At 45.9% G+C, this 19286-nt stretch overlaps 1 protein-coding gene across 1 annotated transcript; it reads right to left on the bottom strand.

The window, feature by feature from the left end:
* Positions 1-12008: 12008 nt before the first annotated feature.
* LOC6525837 (cofilin/actin-depolymerizing factor homolog) lies at positions 12009-12664 on the bottom strand. The gene has a single exon (XM_002101621.2). It carries the CDS (start codon positions 12531-12533, stop codon positions 12087-12089), a length of 447 nt encoding a protein of 148 aa, XP_002101657.1. The 5' UTR covers positions 12534-12664; the 3' UTR covers positions 12009-12086.
* Positions 12665-19286: the final 6622 nt, after the last annotated feature.

A 19286-nucleotide genomic window follows, 5' to 3' on the forward strand; every position in this document is an offset into this window, starting at 1 on the left:
GGCGCCAGGCGACCGCAACATGCTGCCAACACGGACACGGTGGCACAACTCACCACAGGCATGGCAACATGTTGCCAGCGGGACTTGTTGATATATTCATGTTAGAAATTGGAATGAATTATTAGAATTATTCTATGAGATCACACCTTGATCAAGGTTTGAATATATGAATAAGAGAAGAAACTTCCTTTATTACAGGGTACAAATCTGCCATTCGAAATCATCCAATTACGATGTTGAAGTGACAGTGATGGCAACTAATTGGTTTTGAAAAAGTGTAGCTAAAAGGATAATATTCAGAGAACATATTTTAACGATTTTATTCAATTTATAGTTATTACAGATATAAGACAGAGCATGTAAATTAAACTTAAGTTTAAAAACAAGTGTAGTTCTTTATATCCTATATATATAGATCTCCACCGTAAAGCTAAATCCATTTATTTACTACGAAAGTGCCTGCGAAAAGGACAAATCGCTGCCACCGGATAGCATAGCATACATTTGGGGGCAAACGAGATGATGGAGCCCGTACAATGTTTGGCAATCGGTGGAAGTGACTGGAGAGACTGGAGTGACTGGAGTGGCTGAAGTGGCTGGTTGAGTAATTAGCATGTCTCCCCGAGGAACTGCAAAATCAGTGATTCCTGCCAGAGCGGAAAAGGCAACGAAAGGCCACATTTGTCAACTTAATTAGCGAACCTCCGTTGATTCCGGGGTGATTTCACCGTTCAGGTGGCATCTTCCAGCTTACACCCTGCGCTCATTATTTAAAGACTTTGTCGCCGTTTGTTTGCCCTGCGACCCGAGTTTATAAATCACTTTGCACCACTTCGCGCCACTGGAGCCAGCCATAAAGTGAAATCCGAGTGGTTTATTTGCCGCTTGCCGCGCCTTTTGGGTGCCATCAACAGGTTGTGTTGCAAGTTGCAAACTTTATTTGGGCTCCAGTTCAGGCGAATAATCGACTTTGGTGGACCAAATTAAGTGCAGACGGATTCTTTGGCTGGCCAAGCGTTCGAAAACTTTCCAACGGATTCACTTCATCTGCCAGATCGTTCCACAACCAAAAAAAAAAAATGTGTGCGCTGGCGTTTGCCTAAATTGATTAATTCAATTTAACTCTTTGGGCGAACTTGCCGCGAAAGACAAACTTTGTCGGGCGCATAAATAATGCTGCAACATTAATTAAAGTGCCCAGAAGCGTTGGCCGGATCGAAATGCGAAGTTGGCTTGGATGTTTCGGTTGTTTCGTTTATATCGGTTGTTTTTTGTCTGGCGGTCGGTTCAGCAATCCAGCCTACAATTTATTTATTTACTTTGGGCTTTAATTAATTTTAATTGTTGTATTTGCATTCGCAACGGCTCAGTTGTTGTTTTTCAACTTTATGGAGTAGTGATTGCCGGCCGTTAATGCAATTCAGGCAACCGAAAATTACAGCTGCCGTCGCTAATGGCCAGATATGTATCTGTATATAGATACAGATATGAATACAGATATAGTATGGGTAATGCCACTGATTCGCACAAGAACCAAACAGAACAGAACAGAACAGAACCGAACAGAAGCAACAGCTATACTGTGAATGCATAATGAGCATGTCGGGGAATGCCCCTGAATAATGAATTAATCGTCCATTTCAGCTGCTAGTTCCCGCGTTCCAAAGCCATTTATTACCAAAGACATTTCACCACCACCCACCCACTCAAGGACATCTAGCCTGTCCTCTCACTCCTGTCTTCACTTCCTTTCAGTTAGTCCGAGGACAAACCTATAATAAACGATAGGTACCCGGAACTTGCCAATTGTAAACTGATTCTATGCTGGCGCACAAAGTTTTGCTCATGATATCTGCCCGATTGAAGATACCTCCACAAGCGTTTGAAGTTCAGAGGTCACCAAGGAGAAAATGGCAGAAAAAGAGCAGCTTTAATTCAATTCCAGTTCGCTCTAGAGCTATGGCCATTTCAAGGATAAATCTTAAACTGCAAAGTCCAAGGAGCGTTTTTTTAACTAACTTTTTGGCAAGTGAAAAGTGCTCTTAGCTCTTAGCCGTATTGCAGTAACGTAGCAGGCTCGTGACCATAATTGGACCCCTGCCGCATTAAAGATGACCCAGCAGGTCGGCATATTCCACGCCCAAGGAGCGGACTCCTCATCCTCATCCTCATCCGCATGTGAAGGGCATGGGCATGGGCATGGGATGAGCATCCCGGGATTCAATTGCTGCTGTCCTGCGTTGCGTTCTGTGGCGTTGTGTCCCAGCTGCGGAGGCATGACAGCCCACTTCTGCGTATGCTCAGCATCACAATCAGCATTAGGAGCCGGACACACGGGTCCTGGCAGGCGGCTTAGGGACACGCAATCGGACGGGCAGAGCGAGATAATTATGGCAAATGCTTTGGATTTTCCGCAGCACACAAATGGATATTAAATTTTTGCTGCCGGCTGGGCAAAAGTCGGCCGAAAAGCTGACCAAAAGCTGGCCTAATCGAGCGCACATCTGGCTTTGGGTTACTTGTTACTGGTTACTAGTTACTGGTTGCTAGAAACGGTTTAAAGGTGGGTGTGTCGTCCTCGAGTGGCACGTTAATGATATGGCATTTTCATTTGGCCCACTCCGAATAAATATCATTAGGCAGTTAATTTTATATATTTACGCAGCCAAGTAATTAGGGATCTCCAGGGAGAGCACAGCGTCCGCAGGGAGTTCCAAGTCAATAGCTTGCAACCAGGTTAGACAGCCAGCGACAGACAAAGGACCCGCCTCCTTTGGACCTTTGGTTTATTGACTTGGCCCAAAATCCTTTTTTGGCTTTCACTCGAAATTCCTTCTTAACGCCGAAAACTTTTTATTTAACTTGGCTCCCGCTTGCTGCCTGCTGCAATATTTTACGAGCCTTTTGTTGTTCCAAACTCGAATTACGCTGAAATGAGCAATCTCGGGGCTTATTCGCAGCTTCGCCCTCGTCTTTTGCTTCTTTTATTTCATTTTTCATTCTTTTTTTTTTTTTGGTTTTTTGTACTCTGCACTTGCGGGCGATGGCGCTAAATACATAAATCGAGTGAAGCTTTTCCAGCGAAACAAATGGAACGGCAATCTGCAATCCGCAATCCGAAATCTGAAATCTGAAATCCGCCATCTGAAATCCGCCCGAGGGAAAAACCACTCACTTAGCCAGTTAATTAGCTGAGTTCCTTGGCGATTGATTCGAAGAATAAAACCCACAAAATATGAAACTTCCCAAAAATTCCTATGCAAATACCAGCGGGCAGAAGGCAAAAGGACATTCTGTGGAGGAGTAAGCACCACATCGCACACAACCCAATCAATGAATAGGTTTCTTCTGGTTTTTGTGGGTTCCGGCGTCCGTTTAATAATTCAAAGCATCTGGCAAACAAGCCGCTGGCAGCAAAATCGAATGGAATTGCGCATAGATAGATATTAATTGAGCAATCAGGATGCCCCCAAGGATCCAGGGTTTCAGGGTTCCAGGCTTCCAGGCTTCTCCTGGTTTCCGGCAGTCCAGGTTGCCCAATCGCTTAGCCGGACTGTCAATCAGAGCTCGTGTTTCTCACAGGAAATATAAATTGGCCCAGCAGCACACAGCGGTGGTCCACAGTTCGAAAAACCCCAAAAAAAAAAAAAAAAAACAACAAATAATCGAAAGAAAAACACACACACTTTGCTTTCTAAAAATAAGGACAGCCTGTTGGCAAAATGTATTAATACCTGCGATATGGCCGCCATTTGTAAACTGTTTCCTTTTTCTCAGGATTTATTTTTGGGCAAGCCAAGGTAAATGTTAGTTCAGTGCCCATCTCATTCTCCCATTGTTTTATGGCTCTCTCTCCGTTTTAGCCATCGCCATTTGCCGTTTGCCGTTTGCTGTTTACTGTTTTGCCAACTTTTTGCGGTGGAATGATTAATATTTGTGCACGCCCCCTCTCCCCCCCACCCCCCACGAAATCAGAAGGGAGCCATTCTAATTCAGATTCCAATTCAACAGCCGGCATCGAATGCTGAGCTCCTCCTCTGCGGAGCTGTGCAGCCAGTGGGCGCCATTTTTCCGGCAGATCTGTCCCTTTTCGAAATGGCAACCAAATGGATTTAAGCGGAACAAATTGGGGATAGACCATGTCAGCGGTGTGACTCATTTATTACGTCCCTTAAATAATACAATTTAAGTTTCAAATACAAATAATAATAAGCATTAGCTTCAGCTAATCCAAAACTGTTTGCATAGAAGTATACCTCGTTTTTAGAGAATGTTCTTCGACTCTAACCTCGTTTTCCTGGCCAAACACATCAGCACTGATGCTCCAGCCGGCTGGCCACTTGGCAGGCGTGACACGTCCGGATGGCTAGGATCCACAGCACCACTCACACACATGGAGCCCACTTTGTTTGCTGTGAGCCCCTTTAAATTGACGTTACGCATCCGCCCTGTTAGCCGGCACGCACTGAAATCTTTATGAATGGGCCGCAAGTGGCGGTTGTTGGTATGTTGGAATGCGAATACCGCCTGGGATACCGCCTACTGTGCCCACGCCCACGTCCACGTCCACGCCCACACACAGTTCATGTGTGATGGCAGTCATTTGCATTTCGCTTTCATATTTTTGGTAAAAAATTACAATGTGTGCGACATGTGGCTGAAATAAATCAAAGCAGCAACAACACAGCCAGTAGCCAAATTATGCGATGCTCTGATTTGTGGCCATTAGCTTGAAGCTTGCCGAACGAGAGCGAATGTCATAAATTTCGGGCTCAAAATTAATGAAAAGCAAGCAATTTATGTTAGCAAAGGTCGTGTGGCGAGAACTCTCATGGTTCCCTCAATACAATTCGTTTCGTTTCGTTTCGATTCGATACGGTTGCCTGAAACATGGCTCGTGCTGGGCAGGCAGTCTAGCATTCCAATTCCCCGTCGTAAATAAAATATAGTACATACATATATATATAGCTTATATCTGATGGGGCAAGAAGACAAAGACCCACTCAGGTGTCACCGGAGAAATGACAGCTCATCAAAAGACCGACGACGACGATGAAGAAAACCAGGATGAGAATGTCGCCGCAACCCACGCCAAAGACAAACAAACAACAGCCATTTACGCGTGTCATCGAAGGGTGCTTTGATTCTAATTTTGATTGATGACACCGGTGTGTATACTGTACACAGTGCACACAGTATACAGTGTACAGCATACAGTCAGCATTCATAGAAGGCGGGTGGGGGAGTTGCCAGGAAACGCAGCACCGGTGGCTTAACGCCGGAGCACGCTATCATCACTGCCATTGGGTCACCATTCAGCAATGTGTGACCTTTGGGAGATGTGCTGGGTATGGGTGCTCCATTGACGACAGCGCTTGTGATCAGCGCAAGACAACAAGTATCAGCTGGAACGTGCCCCGAGTGGGAACTGGTGTTTCTAAATTTGTGCAATTGATGTCAAAGCAAGCCATTTTGGTTGAATCTCTCTCTTTATTGCAGGAATGCTAAAATTGCGAACTGGTGACCCCGATACTTGCTTTGCCTTTTGCTAACTGGAGGTTTCTTGTAGCCTTTGGTAGCATGTTTGTTTCGAGTAATGAATAACTCGAAATCAGTTTTTGAATGACAATCCCACATTCACACTCACATCCAACTCTGTCCCGCTCCCAAGAAGAGCTCTCGTTCGCTAATGCGATTAGTTTGAGTGCTGTCAGTGGGATTTTTAAACCGTTTAAGAGGCAGCACATCTGTAGCAACACACACACTCGAGAACCAGACACACACACACAACAGATACTCACATCCTTCCAATAAGCATCCTTGTGCCGCCTTCGGAGTGCATTTCAATTTCCGTCTGTCCTGGCACAGAGTCCTGGCACAGAGTCCTGGCACAGAGTCCTGGCACAGAGCAGTCGAGAGCCTGCTGCATCATTTCCAAGTCTCTTCCGGCCTTTGTTTGAGATTCGATTCATAACTTTTTCATCTTGGCTAGAAATAAAGCAAAGAAGCGCACAATCGAGAACGCAGAGCTTAGCTGGAATAAACAAGTAGGTGGACTCGCCACTCCACTCCAAACTCCCACTCCAAACCCCCACTCCACTCCATTCTTATCTCTGTTATCCTTATCATTATCCTGCATACACACACTTTCGAAAGTTCCGTGAAACGAGGCGAGGCGAGGCTCCTCCGCTTCTGTTCCGCAAACAATGGGCAACAACTCGAAACACTCAAGTGCAATATTTGGCAACATAAATTTAATGTCTGTACATAAGGAGCGCAATAAAACTTTGACCAAGTGCCACCTTTTCCGACTTTTCCAGCTTTTTGCCACTTTTCCAGCGTTTTCCGGCTTTTCCGGCCGAGCCTGCAACTCCGGCGGCGGTCTTATCAATGTTTAAACAGAGCTGCACAACAGACCACACCTAAAAAGCAAACGCAAAAGCAAAAACAAGAGCTGTAAAAACCGGAAGAGACTGCCGAAAGGACTTGTATCCTTTTAAGACCAAATTTTATTAGTGCCAAAATGGAATATTCGGCGAACCATTAAGGGAATGCAGGTGGTAATGTCGCATACCCCCCCCCCCCCCCCCATCCCATCCAGCATAATGACCTTGTGTGAAATCAGGGCGCGCGTGTGGCTGTGACGATAAATCCGCTTTTAATTAATTAACATTTGTCTTTGTGCTGCGACCCCACAAGCCAATTAGTTTACCCTAATTAGTCATCGCCATTCGATTAGCCATCAGTGCACTTTCGCTGCACCCGTGAATAATCTACAACGAGTAGCCCTTCGCCTTCCCAGGACTCTTTCCTCCACTCCTGGTGCTCCGGCTAGACATTGCATCATCATCACAGTTCACTGCTAGATGTCAGCATACCCATTGGAGTGCCCATTGGAGCCGGAGCCGCCAAAGTCCAAGGGAAGGCGAGCAGCTTAGTTCGGTGCGTATAATTAAACCTGTAAGCTGCTTATGGGTCTTCCTTGTGTGTGGCGACGAGCAGCAAATGCGTAGCAAATGCCGATGAAGTGCATGCCACCAATTCCGATTGGCACGTGTCACCGCACTTGACGGCGGAGTTCCAACTGCCGAAAGTCGCAGCTCGCAAGTTGAAGATTTTTGTGGGCTCCAGCAGCAAAGTTAATTAGTTGTTCACTCCCTGCTAATTGAAGACAGCAGCCAGTTTTCCTAGTCCCATTCCCACTACGATTTTCCATGCAGGGAGTTTTCCCAGCAAACGCACATGTGTGCCCGTCAAGATAAATGCCAAACGCCAAATGCCAAATGCCAAATGCCGGATGACGGGAAGGTCTTGTGGGCCGGCAATTTGTTAAATTTTAATTAAATTCCTCTTGGAATAATTGCAATGCTGCGTTAGCAAGAAAGTCCCTGTTGTTTTTCAGAATTAGAAATCAAATAAAAAGCAACGACGCACTTGCCGCCTATTAAATTGTTGAACTTTTCAGTTTGGCGAATTCCCACACACAACACAAAGCGACGGACATGGATATGCGGCTATCTGGCGAAGTGGAAAGTCCGGGAATCGGAGCCATTGGGAGTCCGGAGTCCAGAGTCCGGGTCAGAAGTGGCAGACGCGTTCGCCGGGCATTACTCAAATCGCACCCGAATGATGGTCTATTTATGTTTCTGGGCACGGAGGCAAAAGTGACCGACTCATGGACACGCAACAATTCCATTTGGCATCCAGAGCAGCTCGGTTACGTATGCACTCAGTGGCAGTTCTTTGCCAGCTTCGTGACTCATTAATCTTCTGTAACCAACCCCTGTACCAACTGCCATGTAAATTTTCGATGAAAAACCACGTGACGAATGCCCCTCGAAGCGAACGAACTTTCAGTTCGGAAAGTAAAGTTTTTTGCGTAGATGCGCTGCATATGCTGGGTAAAAGTTTAATTGCTCACGGATCCCCGGAGACTAAGACTCCTGGGACTTCTGGAGGTCGCTGTTCCTTAAAGGCCCCGGAATACCCAGTAATCAGAATTTCTACTCGACTTGGCCTGCGGTCGCCAACGCCTGCGTCCCCTAGGGGGCGCCACATGGATTGGACTCGGGCAGGCGGCAGACAGTTTGGTGACCCCAAAGGGACGCGCCATGGTTCACAGACCCCAAGTGCTATGTGTGTGGGCACCTAATCGCCATGTATTAGAGCCGTGACCGCATTTTTGGGCATCCATATATCCATGAACGGACGGATTCTCAATTCCAAAAATTGGGCAAGCGGCAGCATATTAAATATTTAAGCGTAAAGCCGTAAAAATGCCAATTTTCAAATACATAAATGAGCTTTCTGCCTTGGCCAACCATTTAGAAAAGCAAAAAGAACACATGTATGTATGTCTGGCTGGCTGACTGGCGGTTTCGTCCTTGCTCTTGTAGCTTTTTCATCTGCTATCGCTTTGCAATTCAAATTAAGCTGCGAGCAGCAGCTCCACGCTTCTATTCTCTGCGTGGAATCAGACGAGTGTCTGGACCTGGACACATCTCGGGTCTGGCACTTGGCACGCCAAGGGTGCCCCCAACTGCCCCGAATTCCAAGCCCCAACGAGCACTGCACACTGGGCTGGGATGTTACTTCCTTGGGTTCACAGGAGGGGCAAACTTATTTAGCATAAATAAAGCCTTTGGTTAACCCATAACTTTAGTCGTGATTTCAAAATTAGATTTCCTACAAAGTTTTCAGTTCAGTTGGCTATTAATATGCACTTAAATAAATATACCTTATCTGGGTTAAATTTTCTTGACATTTGTAGCTGCTTTGATACTCTACATTAAAGTATCTAAGCCATACTTAAATATTCCATTAAATTAAGCTAAGCTTCTGCTATTGATTAAACATCTTGCTGCAAGGCTTTGTGAGCAAATAACTCATCAAATGAAATGAAATTCTGTCTTTCAATAAAGTTGGCCAAAATGAAACCTCGGGCTGCGAGTCGAGTCCAATGTGCCCGGTAAGACGCATCCTCCAAAGGAAACAATTCCGTATCTGCCTGTCATGGCACTTTGCATACACTTAGCATATTCGCATTCACATTCGCATTCGCCGTCGTATCTTCGATGGCCAAACGGATCACGGTCGCAAATTGATCCTGGCAGAAGGAGGCGTCTCTAGACAGGAGTTCCACCTTCGACAGGCAGCCAATTTAAGTGTAATTGAGCGGCATGCCTGGCCTTAAAGGTTTCCACAGGCCATGAGTTTAATCAGACCTATGGAAACAATTGTAATGGGTACATAAAGTGCATGCAAGTTGAAGGCTGGGAACAGTAGTTGAATGGGGTCTTCTGCTTTCAAGAACTTCAATTAGGCCAGGGAGGTGGAAAACTAAACCAACTAACAATTTCCAGCTGGCTTGTCCAGCAATCTAAACACACACAAAGGCCCCAGCGTAGCGTCAAAAATCGCATCATGTTGTTTGCATTCCAAATTAGAAAAGCCGCGCAATCTGCGCAATGCTGCAACTTTTGCAGTTTTCCGCGATGACATGTGATGCCCCAGCTTTGGGAGGGGGGGGTGGTGCCACGGAGCAGTTTGCAACTTTTGAGCCAAGTACATGGCCATTAAAGTCGTTCAACCATACTGTTTTCCCTGCTGCGAGAATATTCCATTTCCAAGTCACGGTTGGCGAATTGCCCATTAATGACTAAATAGCCTTGTAAGTTTTGCCAGCCAGCAATGTGACTGGCCAGAAGAAAGTTTGAAAGTTTGACAGCAAACATCGCGACGTGGCTTAACAAATTCAATTTCACGAGCACAACAGGCATAATTAAATGGAACACAGCGGGTGAACTGAAAGTGAACTGAAAGTGGGCCAGGAATCGGGAATCCGCCAGAAAGGCGCGACTTTCAGCTTCAGCACGGACATCTGTCCCGGATTTTGGCCACGTTCTAAGCCGCTTAGCCGTCGACTGTCGAAATAGCTGGGTTGGGTGGCTAATTGTAAAGAGCATCGAAAAACGTAAAAGTTTTGGCCATTGACAAACGCATTAAGAGCTAAATCGTCCTCGTGATCCGGCATTCAATGGCATCCAATGGATAATTACGTACATTCTGGACAAGATGGCGCACATGGAGATGCCTCTATGGAGATGCAGGCAGCTTTGGAGTGCAGAATCCTAAGTGCCGTGGTCGTTGTGGTCTTGCAAGGACTCCATCCGATTAGCCAAAGTCAAGGTGAAAAAAGTGCTAAGCTTAAGAGGACGTGGACTCTTCTTTTTGTCGGTCTGCAGTTGGAAGAGTTGCAAAGAGTGGCTATTAGTCGGCGAGTTTAAGGGCTGCCGGGGCCAAATGGAGATGGGTATGCATTTGCATGCAGGTCTCGGCCAAAAAAGCTTCATTTCCCCATTTTTGGCCTGGCCCAAAAGGTCCAAAAGTTCCAAAAGGTAAACTCATTTCCGCTGCGAGCGTGCGTGGTTCGCCGCGGATTCGTTGGCCAAAAATCAAAAAGGGTTTTGCCAGCGCCATTTTCGCAACGGAGACACGAAGTCTGCCCGTTGCCTGTCACTTCTTAACGGCTTCGCCTCTTGACGTTCGCATAAATTGGCAAAATTTTAATTTTCCACTAGATTTGCGTGAATTTTCCCGGCTTGCTTCGGTTGCCAGTTCCGTTTTAGCCCTGTTTTTACGCCATTCTATGCCGCTTCTTTCGCTTCGCTTTGCTTTGATTTTGCCACATTTGTTGTGGCACGAAAAAAAAAAAAAAAGTGGAAGAAAGGAGGCAGGAGAAAGAACGAAGGAGGTGGCAAATTTATGACTGCATCTCTTTGAGGTTTCTCGTTTTTTATCTATCTGTTTGCTTTTTGCTCGCTTCATTTGGAAAACTTTTGCTCCCTGCTCGTCTCGATTTTCCTTGTTTCCACCACCGCCCACCGCCTTTTTACTTCCAGCGACATCCTTGTTTTGTGTCCTTGTCAGTGTCCTCTACCCCCGCCGCCTTTTCCTTTCCATCTCGTCTGCCAAGTGATATCTGCTCCGCCTTTGCATCTCGTTTCCCAGGCATATGACGGATATTCGTAGCGTCACCAACGTTTCAGTTTGGGCACGCCGATGAAATTACCAGCCAAGTGCTGCCCATTCGTCCTTTTTGCTGCCTCAAATGATGTGTCCTTGCTGAAAGGGAGTACAGTCCCCTGTACGAGTATCTCCCAAATATCCTAGTTGAATTTACATAATTACGAACCATAAACTTGTTCAATGGCTCATATAGATTCCTCAGCAGTCCATAAAGAAATGTTAAAGTTAAGTTAAGTGATGCGAATAGCTTGGCAGCTTATATCCCAAATAGTACATATTCCAATAATAAATAGAAATTACTATATCCAATTTGCATGGCATCACTACATTTCATCCAAGACAAGGACGATGTCCTGCAGTTAATGCACACGATGATGATAGCGGTAGATGGGAGGATAAGAACTCAAATAATGGGTTATTCGCTACTTTCAATTGAATTCAGTGAATCAATACGCCATACAAGGCAGCACATTCAATTGAGAATCCTGTTTCTGTTTGAAGTGTAGCAATTGAGAATGGTGACGTGCTCCTCGTCAATTTGATTAATTCGCAGACTTTTGCCAAATGATATGGAAAGCCGCGTGGCCGGAATGGGAAGTGGGGCGGCGTTCTTTAACTTGGCCGTGATTTATGGATGAGATAAAAAAGTCTGAATGCCAAAACTTTGCCCTCGCCAACTCGCAACTCAGGCGAAAGTATTTTTAGTCGGGCGGCTCCAGGATAATGAGCGATGAAGGAAGCTGGGGGACAAAAACAAATTATGGCTGATACCCGTGGCCAGCTTCAAGAGGCATCCATATGCCAAATGGGCTCATTAGATGCTGGGCGAAATCAAATTAAATCCGGGTCCCTGGCAACGAAAGACGAGAACGAGTCAAGGACGAGGATGTGGATGAGGATGAGGATGTGGATGAGGATGCGGACATGGAGTGGATGGTGGACACTGAAGCTACAATAAGAAAACCCGACACCGGAGGCAATTTAAATTGACGGCCGACTGAATGAGCCTTACTATATTTCAAGAAGGAGCAGGAGCAGCAGCAGCAGAAGGAGCAGGACTACTCCCTGTCCAAGGAGCGCAGCTGCTCCTCGACAGCATTGCGACAGGCCTCCTCCGGTTCGGTGGCCTGTATGCACTTCTGGACGCCGGCAAACTCCCGCTTGAGCACCGCAAACGTGCTGGAGTACAGCATCTTGTCCTTGATCCTGGCCAGCGTCGGGCACCAGAGCATCAGGAATAGCTTCTCCTTCAAGCAGGTGGACGAGGTGCCTTGGCACTGGTGCCGATACGCATAGTCGTAGATGGCAAAGCGGCACTGATTGGCTCCACCACGTTGCAGATCCCGAAGAAAGTCATCATAGTTGGCCTCCCTAACACCCAGCAACTCCACCTTGATCTCTCGCTCCTCCTGGATGACGAAGACCGCGTAGCGATGCTGCTTCAACTTTCGGATCTGCTCGAACACGTGCTTGCACTCGCGGCTCAGATCGATGCCAGATGCCATACTTGGTGATGCAGTGCAGCAGCCAGGAGTTGGTCGCCAGTGGGATCAATCTCAGCCAGACTTGAAACTTGGAAATTTTTACTGGGATATGCACGAAATCCAGGCGGAAACCTGACAAATGCTTTGGGCAGAGCCAACTGGATGATCGAAATTCACACAGAGAGAAAAGTAAATGAAAATAGATATACTTATTATCTAGAAATATCACAATACATGTAAGTGATGCAGGTGTATGTATATTATGATGTATATTATTTGTGCATATTCTTATATTTGTGCTATTTCCAATCTAATAATAAATAAATACGATCTGAATACTCCACTGTGCAGCTTAACTGGGCCATGAATATTTATGGCTTCAGCACCTTCTGCTCCGGAACCCAGACTCCCCTGCAACCCAATCAAATAGAGATAAATTTAGAACTGTTTGTAAGCACTTTTGTCCATGCGAAGGATGCAAAGGATGCGAAGGATGCGGCAGTGGATCCCAGTGGATGCAACGCGTGTTTGTGCATGCAAATCTGCTAAATGCCGCTTGTGGCCCGAAACAATGTCCGGTTTGTGTGTGGATATGGACATGGACATGGACGTGGGCATGGGCATGGGCTTGGGCTTGGCGTTACGAAAATCGGATCCTTTGTGGTTAAATTAATGCACCATTTTATTCCGAATGGCAAAGCGCTCCGACGGGATGTACATATGTGCACATCTGTGTTTGGCTGGCAAGTAGTTACGACATGCTGACTGACAGGAGCACAAAGGCGGCAGGATGCAAGGAGGCAAGGATGCAAGGATGCGGGGTTGCAAGGATGCGAGGATGCAAGGATGCGAGGATGGCGGCTGGGCAGGCTCACCCATCATCCAATGAGTATTAATGGTCTAAAGGGCCGCCCACGCGCTACATGAGTAAGGACATAAATGTCCATTAGTGCGGCAAATAACAAGAGTTGCCAGATTTAGAGCCGGATTTCTTTCAACAGCCATTGTACTTTAAATTTCATATGTCATTTGGCATCCATTGTGCGAACTTTAAAAGCGAGACAATGGCCCATTTTACCATCGATTGAGTTGGAAAATGTCAGAGAACTCGAGTGCTGCGTTTGCCATGCACTTCATTTCCTAATTAATCTGCGCAATGGGCCGCCCACATAAACATTGAGGTCCTTGAGCTCCTCGTGACTCGCGGCGTGGCACACACGGTCGTGGCATTCCGCCATCAAATGAGTATCCATCCTGAGTGGAAATGTATTTAACTTATCCACTTTGGCCCATAAAAAGCCGGCAAACTTCATTGCCATCTCCTCATTGCTGTCAACCGCTCGGCGCCACTTACAGACACTCGAGAACATCTGGGAATAGATATATCCTACAGTCACTCCTCCAAGGACTCGAAAGGATCCGCCTTCTATGCGTTTTAAATTCAATGCGCTTTCGGCCTGGGCTCATGCATATTTAAGCGCTTTTGCCGTGTAATCAACATGTATGGCTTATACTTTTATGCCATTAAGAGCCCACCATCTCCATCTCCAGCTCCATCGCCAGCTTCATCTCCTCCTGGAGCGGGAAAATGGTGAGCAAAACACTTTCTCATCGACACAGAAAGTCCCCTTGGGGAGGTTGGGCTGTAAATTAAATATAAAATAACGTAAAATACACTTGAGGCAACCGCAAAGTGTACGGAAAGGGACAACGGGAGGGGGCGGGAAGAACAACAAGTTATGGGCATGGTGGCACACTTTCTATACGCCGTACACCCACTTCCTTCTCCGGAGCTTCAAAAGCCGCCCGGCGGCCATTGTTCAACGGAGATTTCGTTTTTATTACGCGTAAATGAAAGACATTTGTCGTTGAATGTCGACCAACTGCGGGGGGGTGGGTGAATGTGGAGGGGGAGTGGCAAATGAGGAGGTTCGTCCTTCACAGGCCGACTTCGCCCACCACCCACAGCACCCAGAGAAAAAGGACATAGTATACCAAATAGTGGTACCTTCTCAGAGTCAGAGTTCTCAGAAATATATTAAGAACTTCCACTGACTCATTAAGTGTAAAATTAGCTGGAAATCAAGGAAAATGATATTCTTTACTTAAACATCAAAACGGGCAATTAATCAATTTCATAAACCAAACATATAAATTGAATTTTTCAAGTCATTTTAGATGCAAATCTAAGTACTGCATAACTTTACGCTCCTCTTTCAGATTATTCTCTGTTAGCTATCTGGTTGCTTGTCCTGGATACACAAAGGCGATGACATTGGGGTGCCTGGCATTAAACAAGCATTTGGGCAACCTTCTTTATTCTCTGTGTACACTGTGCATAAGTTTCCTGCTAAGCTGTGCGATAAAAATCGCTTTACGGCTGGCAGGCGTCGCTTTTGCCTTCATGATGAGGCAAAGGCAACAGACATTGTTGACCAACACGCGAATGATTAACAAGCAATCGAAGCAATCACGAGGGAACCGAGGTCCTGACGCCTTCGTCCTTGTCCTCGTCCTCTTTCCCCGCCAGCCCATCGCACCCATTCCGAAACAGATTTGGATTCAGATTCCGATTGTGATTGCGATTGCGATGGCGATGGCGATGGCTCGTTCCCGCTGATGGATGGAGTCTCGAAAAACTATTTTAATGGAAAGAGCGTGTTTTGCCGATTTGTGGGCGTGGCGGGAGGGCAGGGGGCGTGGCTGGGTGGCAGGGAAATGAAAAGCACATTTTTGATTTAATTATTTCGGTGCCATTCATGCGCGTGCGAATTCACCCTCCATATTTAAGACTATTGATTTCAAAAGCTTTAGTATTTCATTTCGCTGCTTGCTGTTTACTATTTTCCATTTACCATTTGTTTGTTGATATTTTGTTGTTGTTTTTTGATATTTGCTTGGTTATTGAAATAATGGTAACCCAAGGTTGCGAGCAAGGGGAAAAGTGGAAGAACGAAAGATGCAAGGGTTATGGTTTGCATACGCTTTTGTTCCACAATATTGTATATGCATATATTTTGTGCCATTTTCAAACCCAATTAGTTAAGAAAACCCCAACAAAAGGCGGTGGCAACATGCTGCCGCAACATGTTGCTACTTGGGGCGTTAGCAACTGAAGAGTTTTTAATGACCAGCACAGCCGGATGACTAGGATGTGGCGCTGCACGACAAACTTCTGCCAGCTGCCTGGGAGAGGCGCAAAGTTTGCCTTGAAAGTTAAAGACCACTGCCCACCATCCACCACCCAGTATCCCACCATCCAGTATCCCAGTATCCCAGTATCCAGTGGCACTTAAGTGGAAAGACAGTAGGCAGTAGGCTGCTGCAGTTCCAGATGGTCAGGAGTTGTGCACTTCCATAGTTACTATACTTACTTGTCGACACTTAGCAACTCACCCACGCCCACTCCCACTATCGCCTTTTTGTCGTCCATTAAAGTCAGTTCAGTTGGCGTAAGTTGGAGAAACACGCCCCCAGCACTTTTACCTACAGAATAGAAACTGAAAGAAAAGAGGAAGTCCTACCGGTGGTGTGTGCACACAAAGTACAATGGAAGTCACGGGTCACGGCTCGCTGAAGACTGCGTTCAGTTCAAAGAGTGAGTGTTTATGCTCGTTTATGTATCAGGCATAGCCATTTAGCCATTTTGTCGAATGGAAAGCCGTTCGGTGACATCAAAGCGCATCTGCAGGGGCTTACAACTCATAAATTACCCGCAAGTGTTTGGGGGGCTTTTAAAGTCGAGGAAACGTGTGTACTGGAATCGCATTTTTTCGCCATCTACGCATGGATTTCTTGCCTGTCTTTTGGCCATTATTTTGTGCGACTGCCTCCGGTTTCCGCTTCCGCTTCCACTTCCACTTCCGCTTGTGCATTGCGCGAAATGCGAAATTGGCAAAGGTTTTCGCGGTTGCAGGCTGAGAATGATGCACGGGAAATGAGAAACGGCAATTAACGATTCACAATTCACAATTGCCAGAAAGCAGCTGCTATCGATTTGGGCATAATGCTCCTTCTTCTTGGCGACAAATTGATGAATGAATGGATGGATGGGCGAAATGACACAGCCGATTGAAGCACAAGAATGCTGGTGGATCAGGAATGAGAAAAATCAGAAAAAAAAAAAAAAACAGGCAGCACATTTTGATACGATTGAAGCGCAACAGTGCGTATGAGAAATTTCCAAATAGTTGAAGCTCGAGACACGTGCTCAATTGCCACAGAAACACACAGAACAAGAGTTTGGAGTATTTGCACCAACTATACTATATAGTCTTATGCGAAAGTTTTCAAACCAATCACAGTGCGTTCCACGTCCCACGTCCCACACCGAAATTGATTCCCAATCCGATTGCGACTGCTTAAAGCTGCAACTGGAGTGTGTTCCGGCTTTGACCAGCAATGCAAATTACTGCCCAACTGGGGCATCCTATAATTGGCATTCCTTCCGATCGATTGCCTCTCTTGGAGTGGCACGCCACCTGGCTGCCACCCGTGCCTCCTGCCCTCCTCCGCAGACTTATTGCCTCGTCCAGTTATGCAACGACTGCTCCTTGGCAAGAGCAAATAGCGAAAAGTGTGCACTGCAAAAAACAACTCGAACTCGAACTCCAACAATCTGCAAGCTGCAAACTGCAATCTGCAAACTGCAATCTGCAATCTGCAAACTGCAATCTAAAACTGCAATCTACAAACTGCAGTCTGCAATCTTGTGCAGTTAACAAAGAAATGCCTCGTAGTGCAACAAATACATAGCATATAATCCCAAAGTGCAAAGCTTTTAGCAACAAAGATACGCGAATTCTTCAGCAAATGTTTTATCCATCGTAGAAGTGATAAGTACTTCTTTTAAGTAACTATTTAAGGCATTTCCTGGCTCAATTTGCGAATTGTTTGTAAGAGTGTCGCTTTACTTCCATATCCGATTAAGTAAATTGCAGTGCGTTAACGAAAGCGGTGATTAATGCGTATGCCCTGTCAGTGAATACTTTAATCGCCTCGAAATGAGCCATCAACTGCAGCGAATCAACGAGGGCTCAACAGATGGCTCTTGATTATCGAGTGCTGCTCAAGTGGATGCAGGCATGTCATCCATTAGTCGAGCTCCTTTGGCGGCATTCCTCCATTTTCCCGTTTCTCCATTTCTCCATTTCTCCATTACCGGATTCCTAGAGTCCTGGAGTCCTGGAGTCCTGGATTACTGGATGCCGCCCAACTCATACCCTGCAGCTAATCAAAATGTAACCGCTCTGAAGCAATTAAAGTCGCAACGTGTGGCACAAGGAGACAGTTGCTGCTCTTCCATTTGTATTCATGAATATCATCCGAATACGAATACGAATATGTGCCCCCGTTTATTTGGCACATCATCCTCTCAAATTCGCCGGCGTTTTTGCTATTGCCAACCGCGATGCCAACTTTTTCTGGTATGCAAATGAATGACACGGCAATGACACGGCAAGTTTAGTGACTGCGGCAAACACTACAACTACGGTAGACCTGGATATACATTATATATATATATATATATATATATATATATGTATATATACTTGTGTATACAGTGGCTATCCTCATCCGCCTCATTCGCATGAAAATCATCTCTGCCTTTGTCATATAACTACGACAGTAGCTCACTTCTGCAGCCATTAACATGCCAGGCGCAGAGCAGTCGCCTTTGGCTTACAGAAAGTATTCGAATGGGAAATGCCCTGTTTTTCTATTGAGTTAAAAGGGCCACAGAAAACGTTTAAAAATTGTAAAGTTACTTTTTTAGTTACAACTTTAGAACAACGGCTTCTTGTTCATATCTAGATGTTTTAAATTTGGGTAAGTACATTTTATACCCTATTGCAATTATAAATGGATAGAGTATAGAGGAGGGACTTACCCTGTATATATGAACACTTCTCACCTTAGCTTCACACTTATTTCGTGAATTATGGAACAAAAAGAGAGGAAGCCAAAATGTTTCAGACAAAGCTAACATGTTTGGTTCCTAGACGGTAGCATTTCCTGTAGTCCATTAAAATAGATATACTAGTATACCCGTGGTCTAGAATGGTCGAGCATTCCCTGGCCATTTGGAGAGGCGAGGCGAGGCGGAAAAAATAAAATGCAAAAATATTATTTTTTAATTAAGTCATAATAGCAATGTCGAGGGCTAATCGGGGGCCCAACGGCTCCGCCCTTGCCGAATGCCATGTGAATGCTAATGACCCGGACGAACGCCAAGGGGAGTAATGCTGTTTCCTGGAAGGATCTGGATGTATACGGGGATGTGGAAGGACACGGGGAGGTGGATGTATACGGGGATGTGGAAGGACACGGGGAGGTGGACGGATACGGGGAGGTGGATGGATACGGGGATGTGGAAGGAATCGGGGATGAGGACGGATACGGACGGAGGCGGGACGTGCTCACAGTTTTCGACAACGCGCACGCAGTTTGCATATTTTCACATCATTTTGCATTTGCTCAAGGACGAACTGTAGGCGCTGGTGAGGAGTTAAGGGCAAGGACATTCGGCAAATTGCAGGACCAACGGAGCCAAAAGGAAGTGGCTTCTGTCATGGCAACTACATATTACGACAAGTGGATTCGCCATCTAAACAGTAATTACTTGTATCGCAGATACCCAACATGAAGGCCACAAAACTTCTCCACGGTCTCTGCGGTTCGGTGTCCATTTTGCGGATATTCGTCACTCATTTAATCAATCAATTAATCAAAAGTTAGCGAGCGAAAGCCGGGGAATCGAAACGATTGAAAAGA

This window comes from Drosophila yakuba, chromosome X (assembly GCF_016746365.2).
Source record: "Drosophila yakuba strain Tai18E2 chromosome X, Prin_Dyak_Tai18E2_2.1, whole genome shotgun sequence".
In the NCBI taxonomy this organism is placed as follows: Eukaryota; Metazoa; Arthropoda; class Insecta; order Diptera; family Drosophilidae; genus Drosophila; species Drosophila yakuba.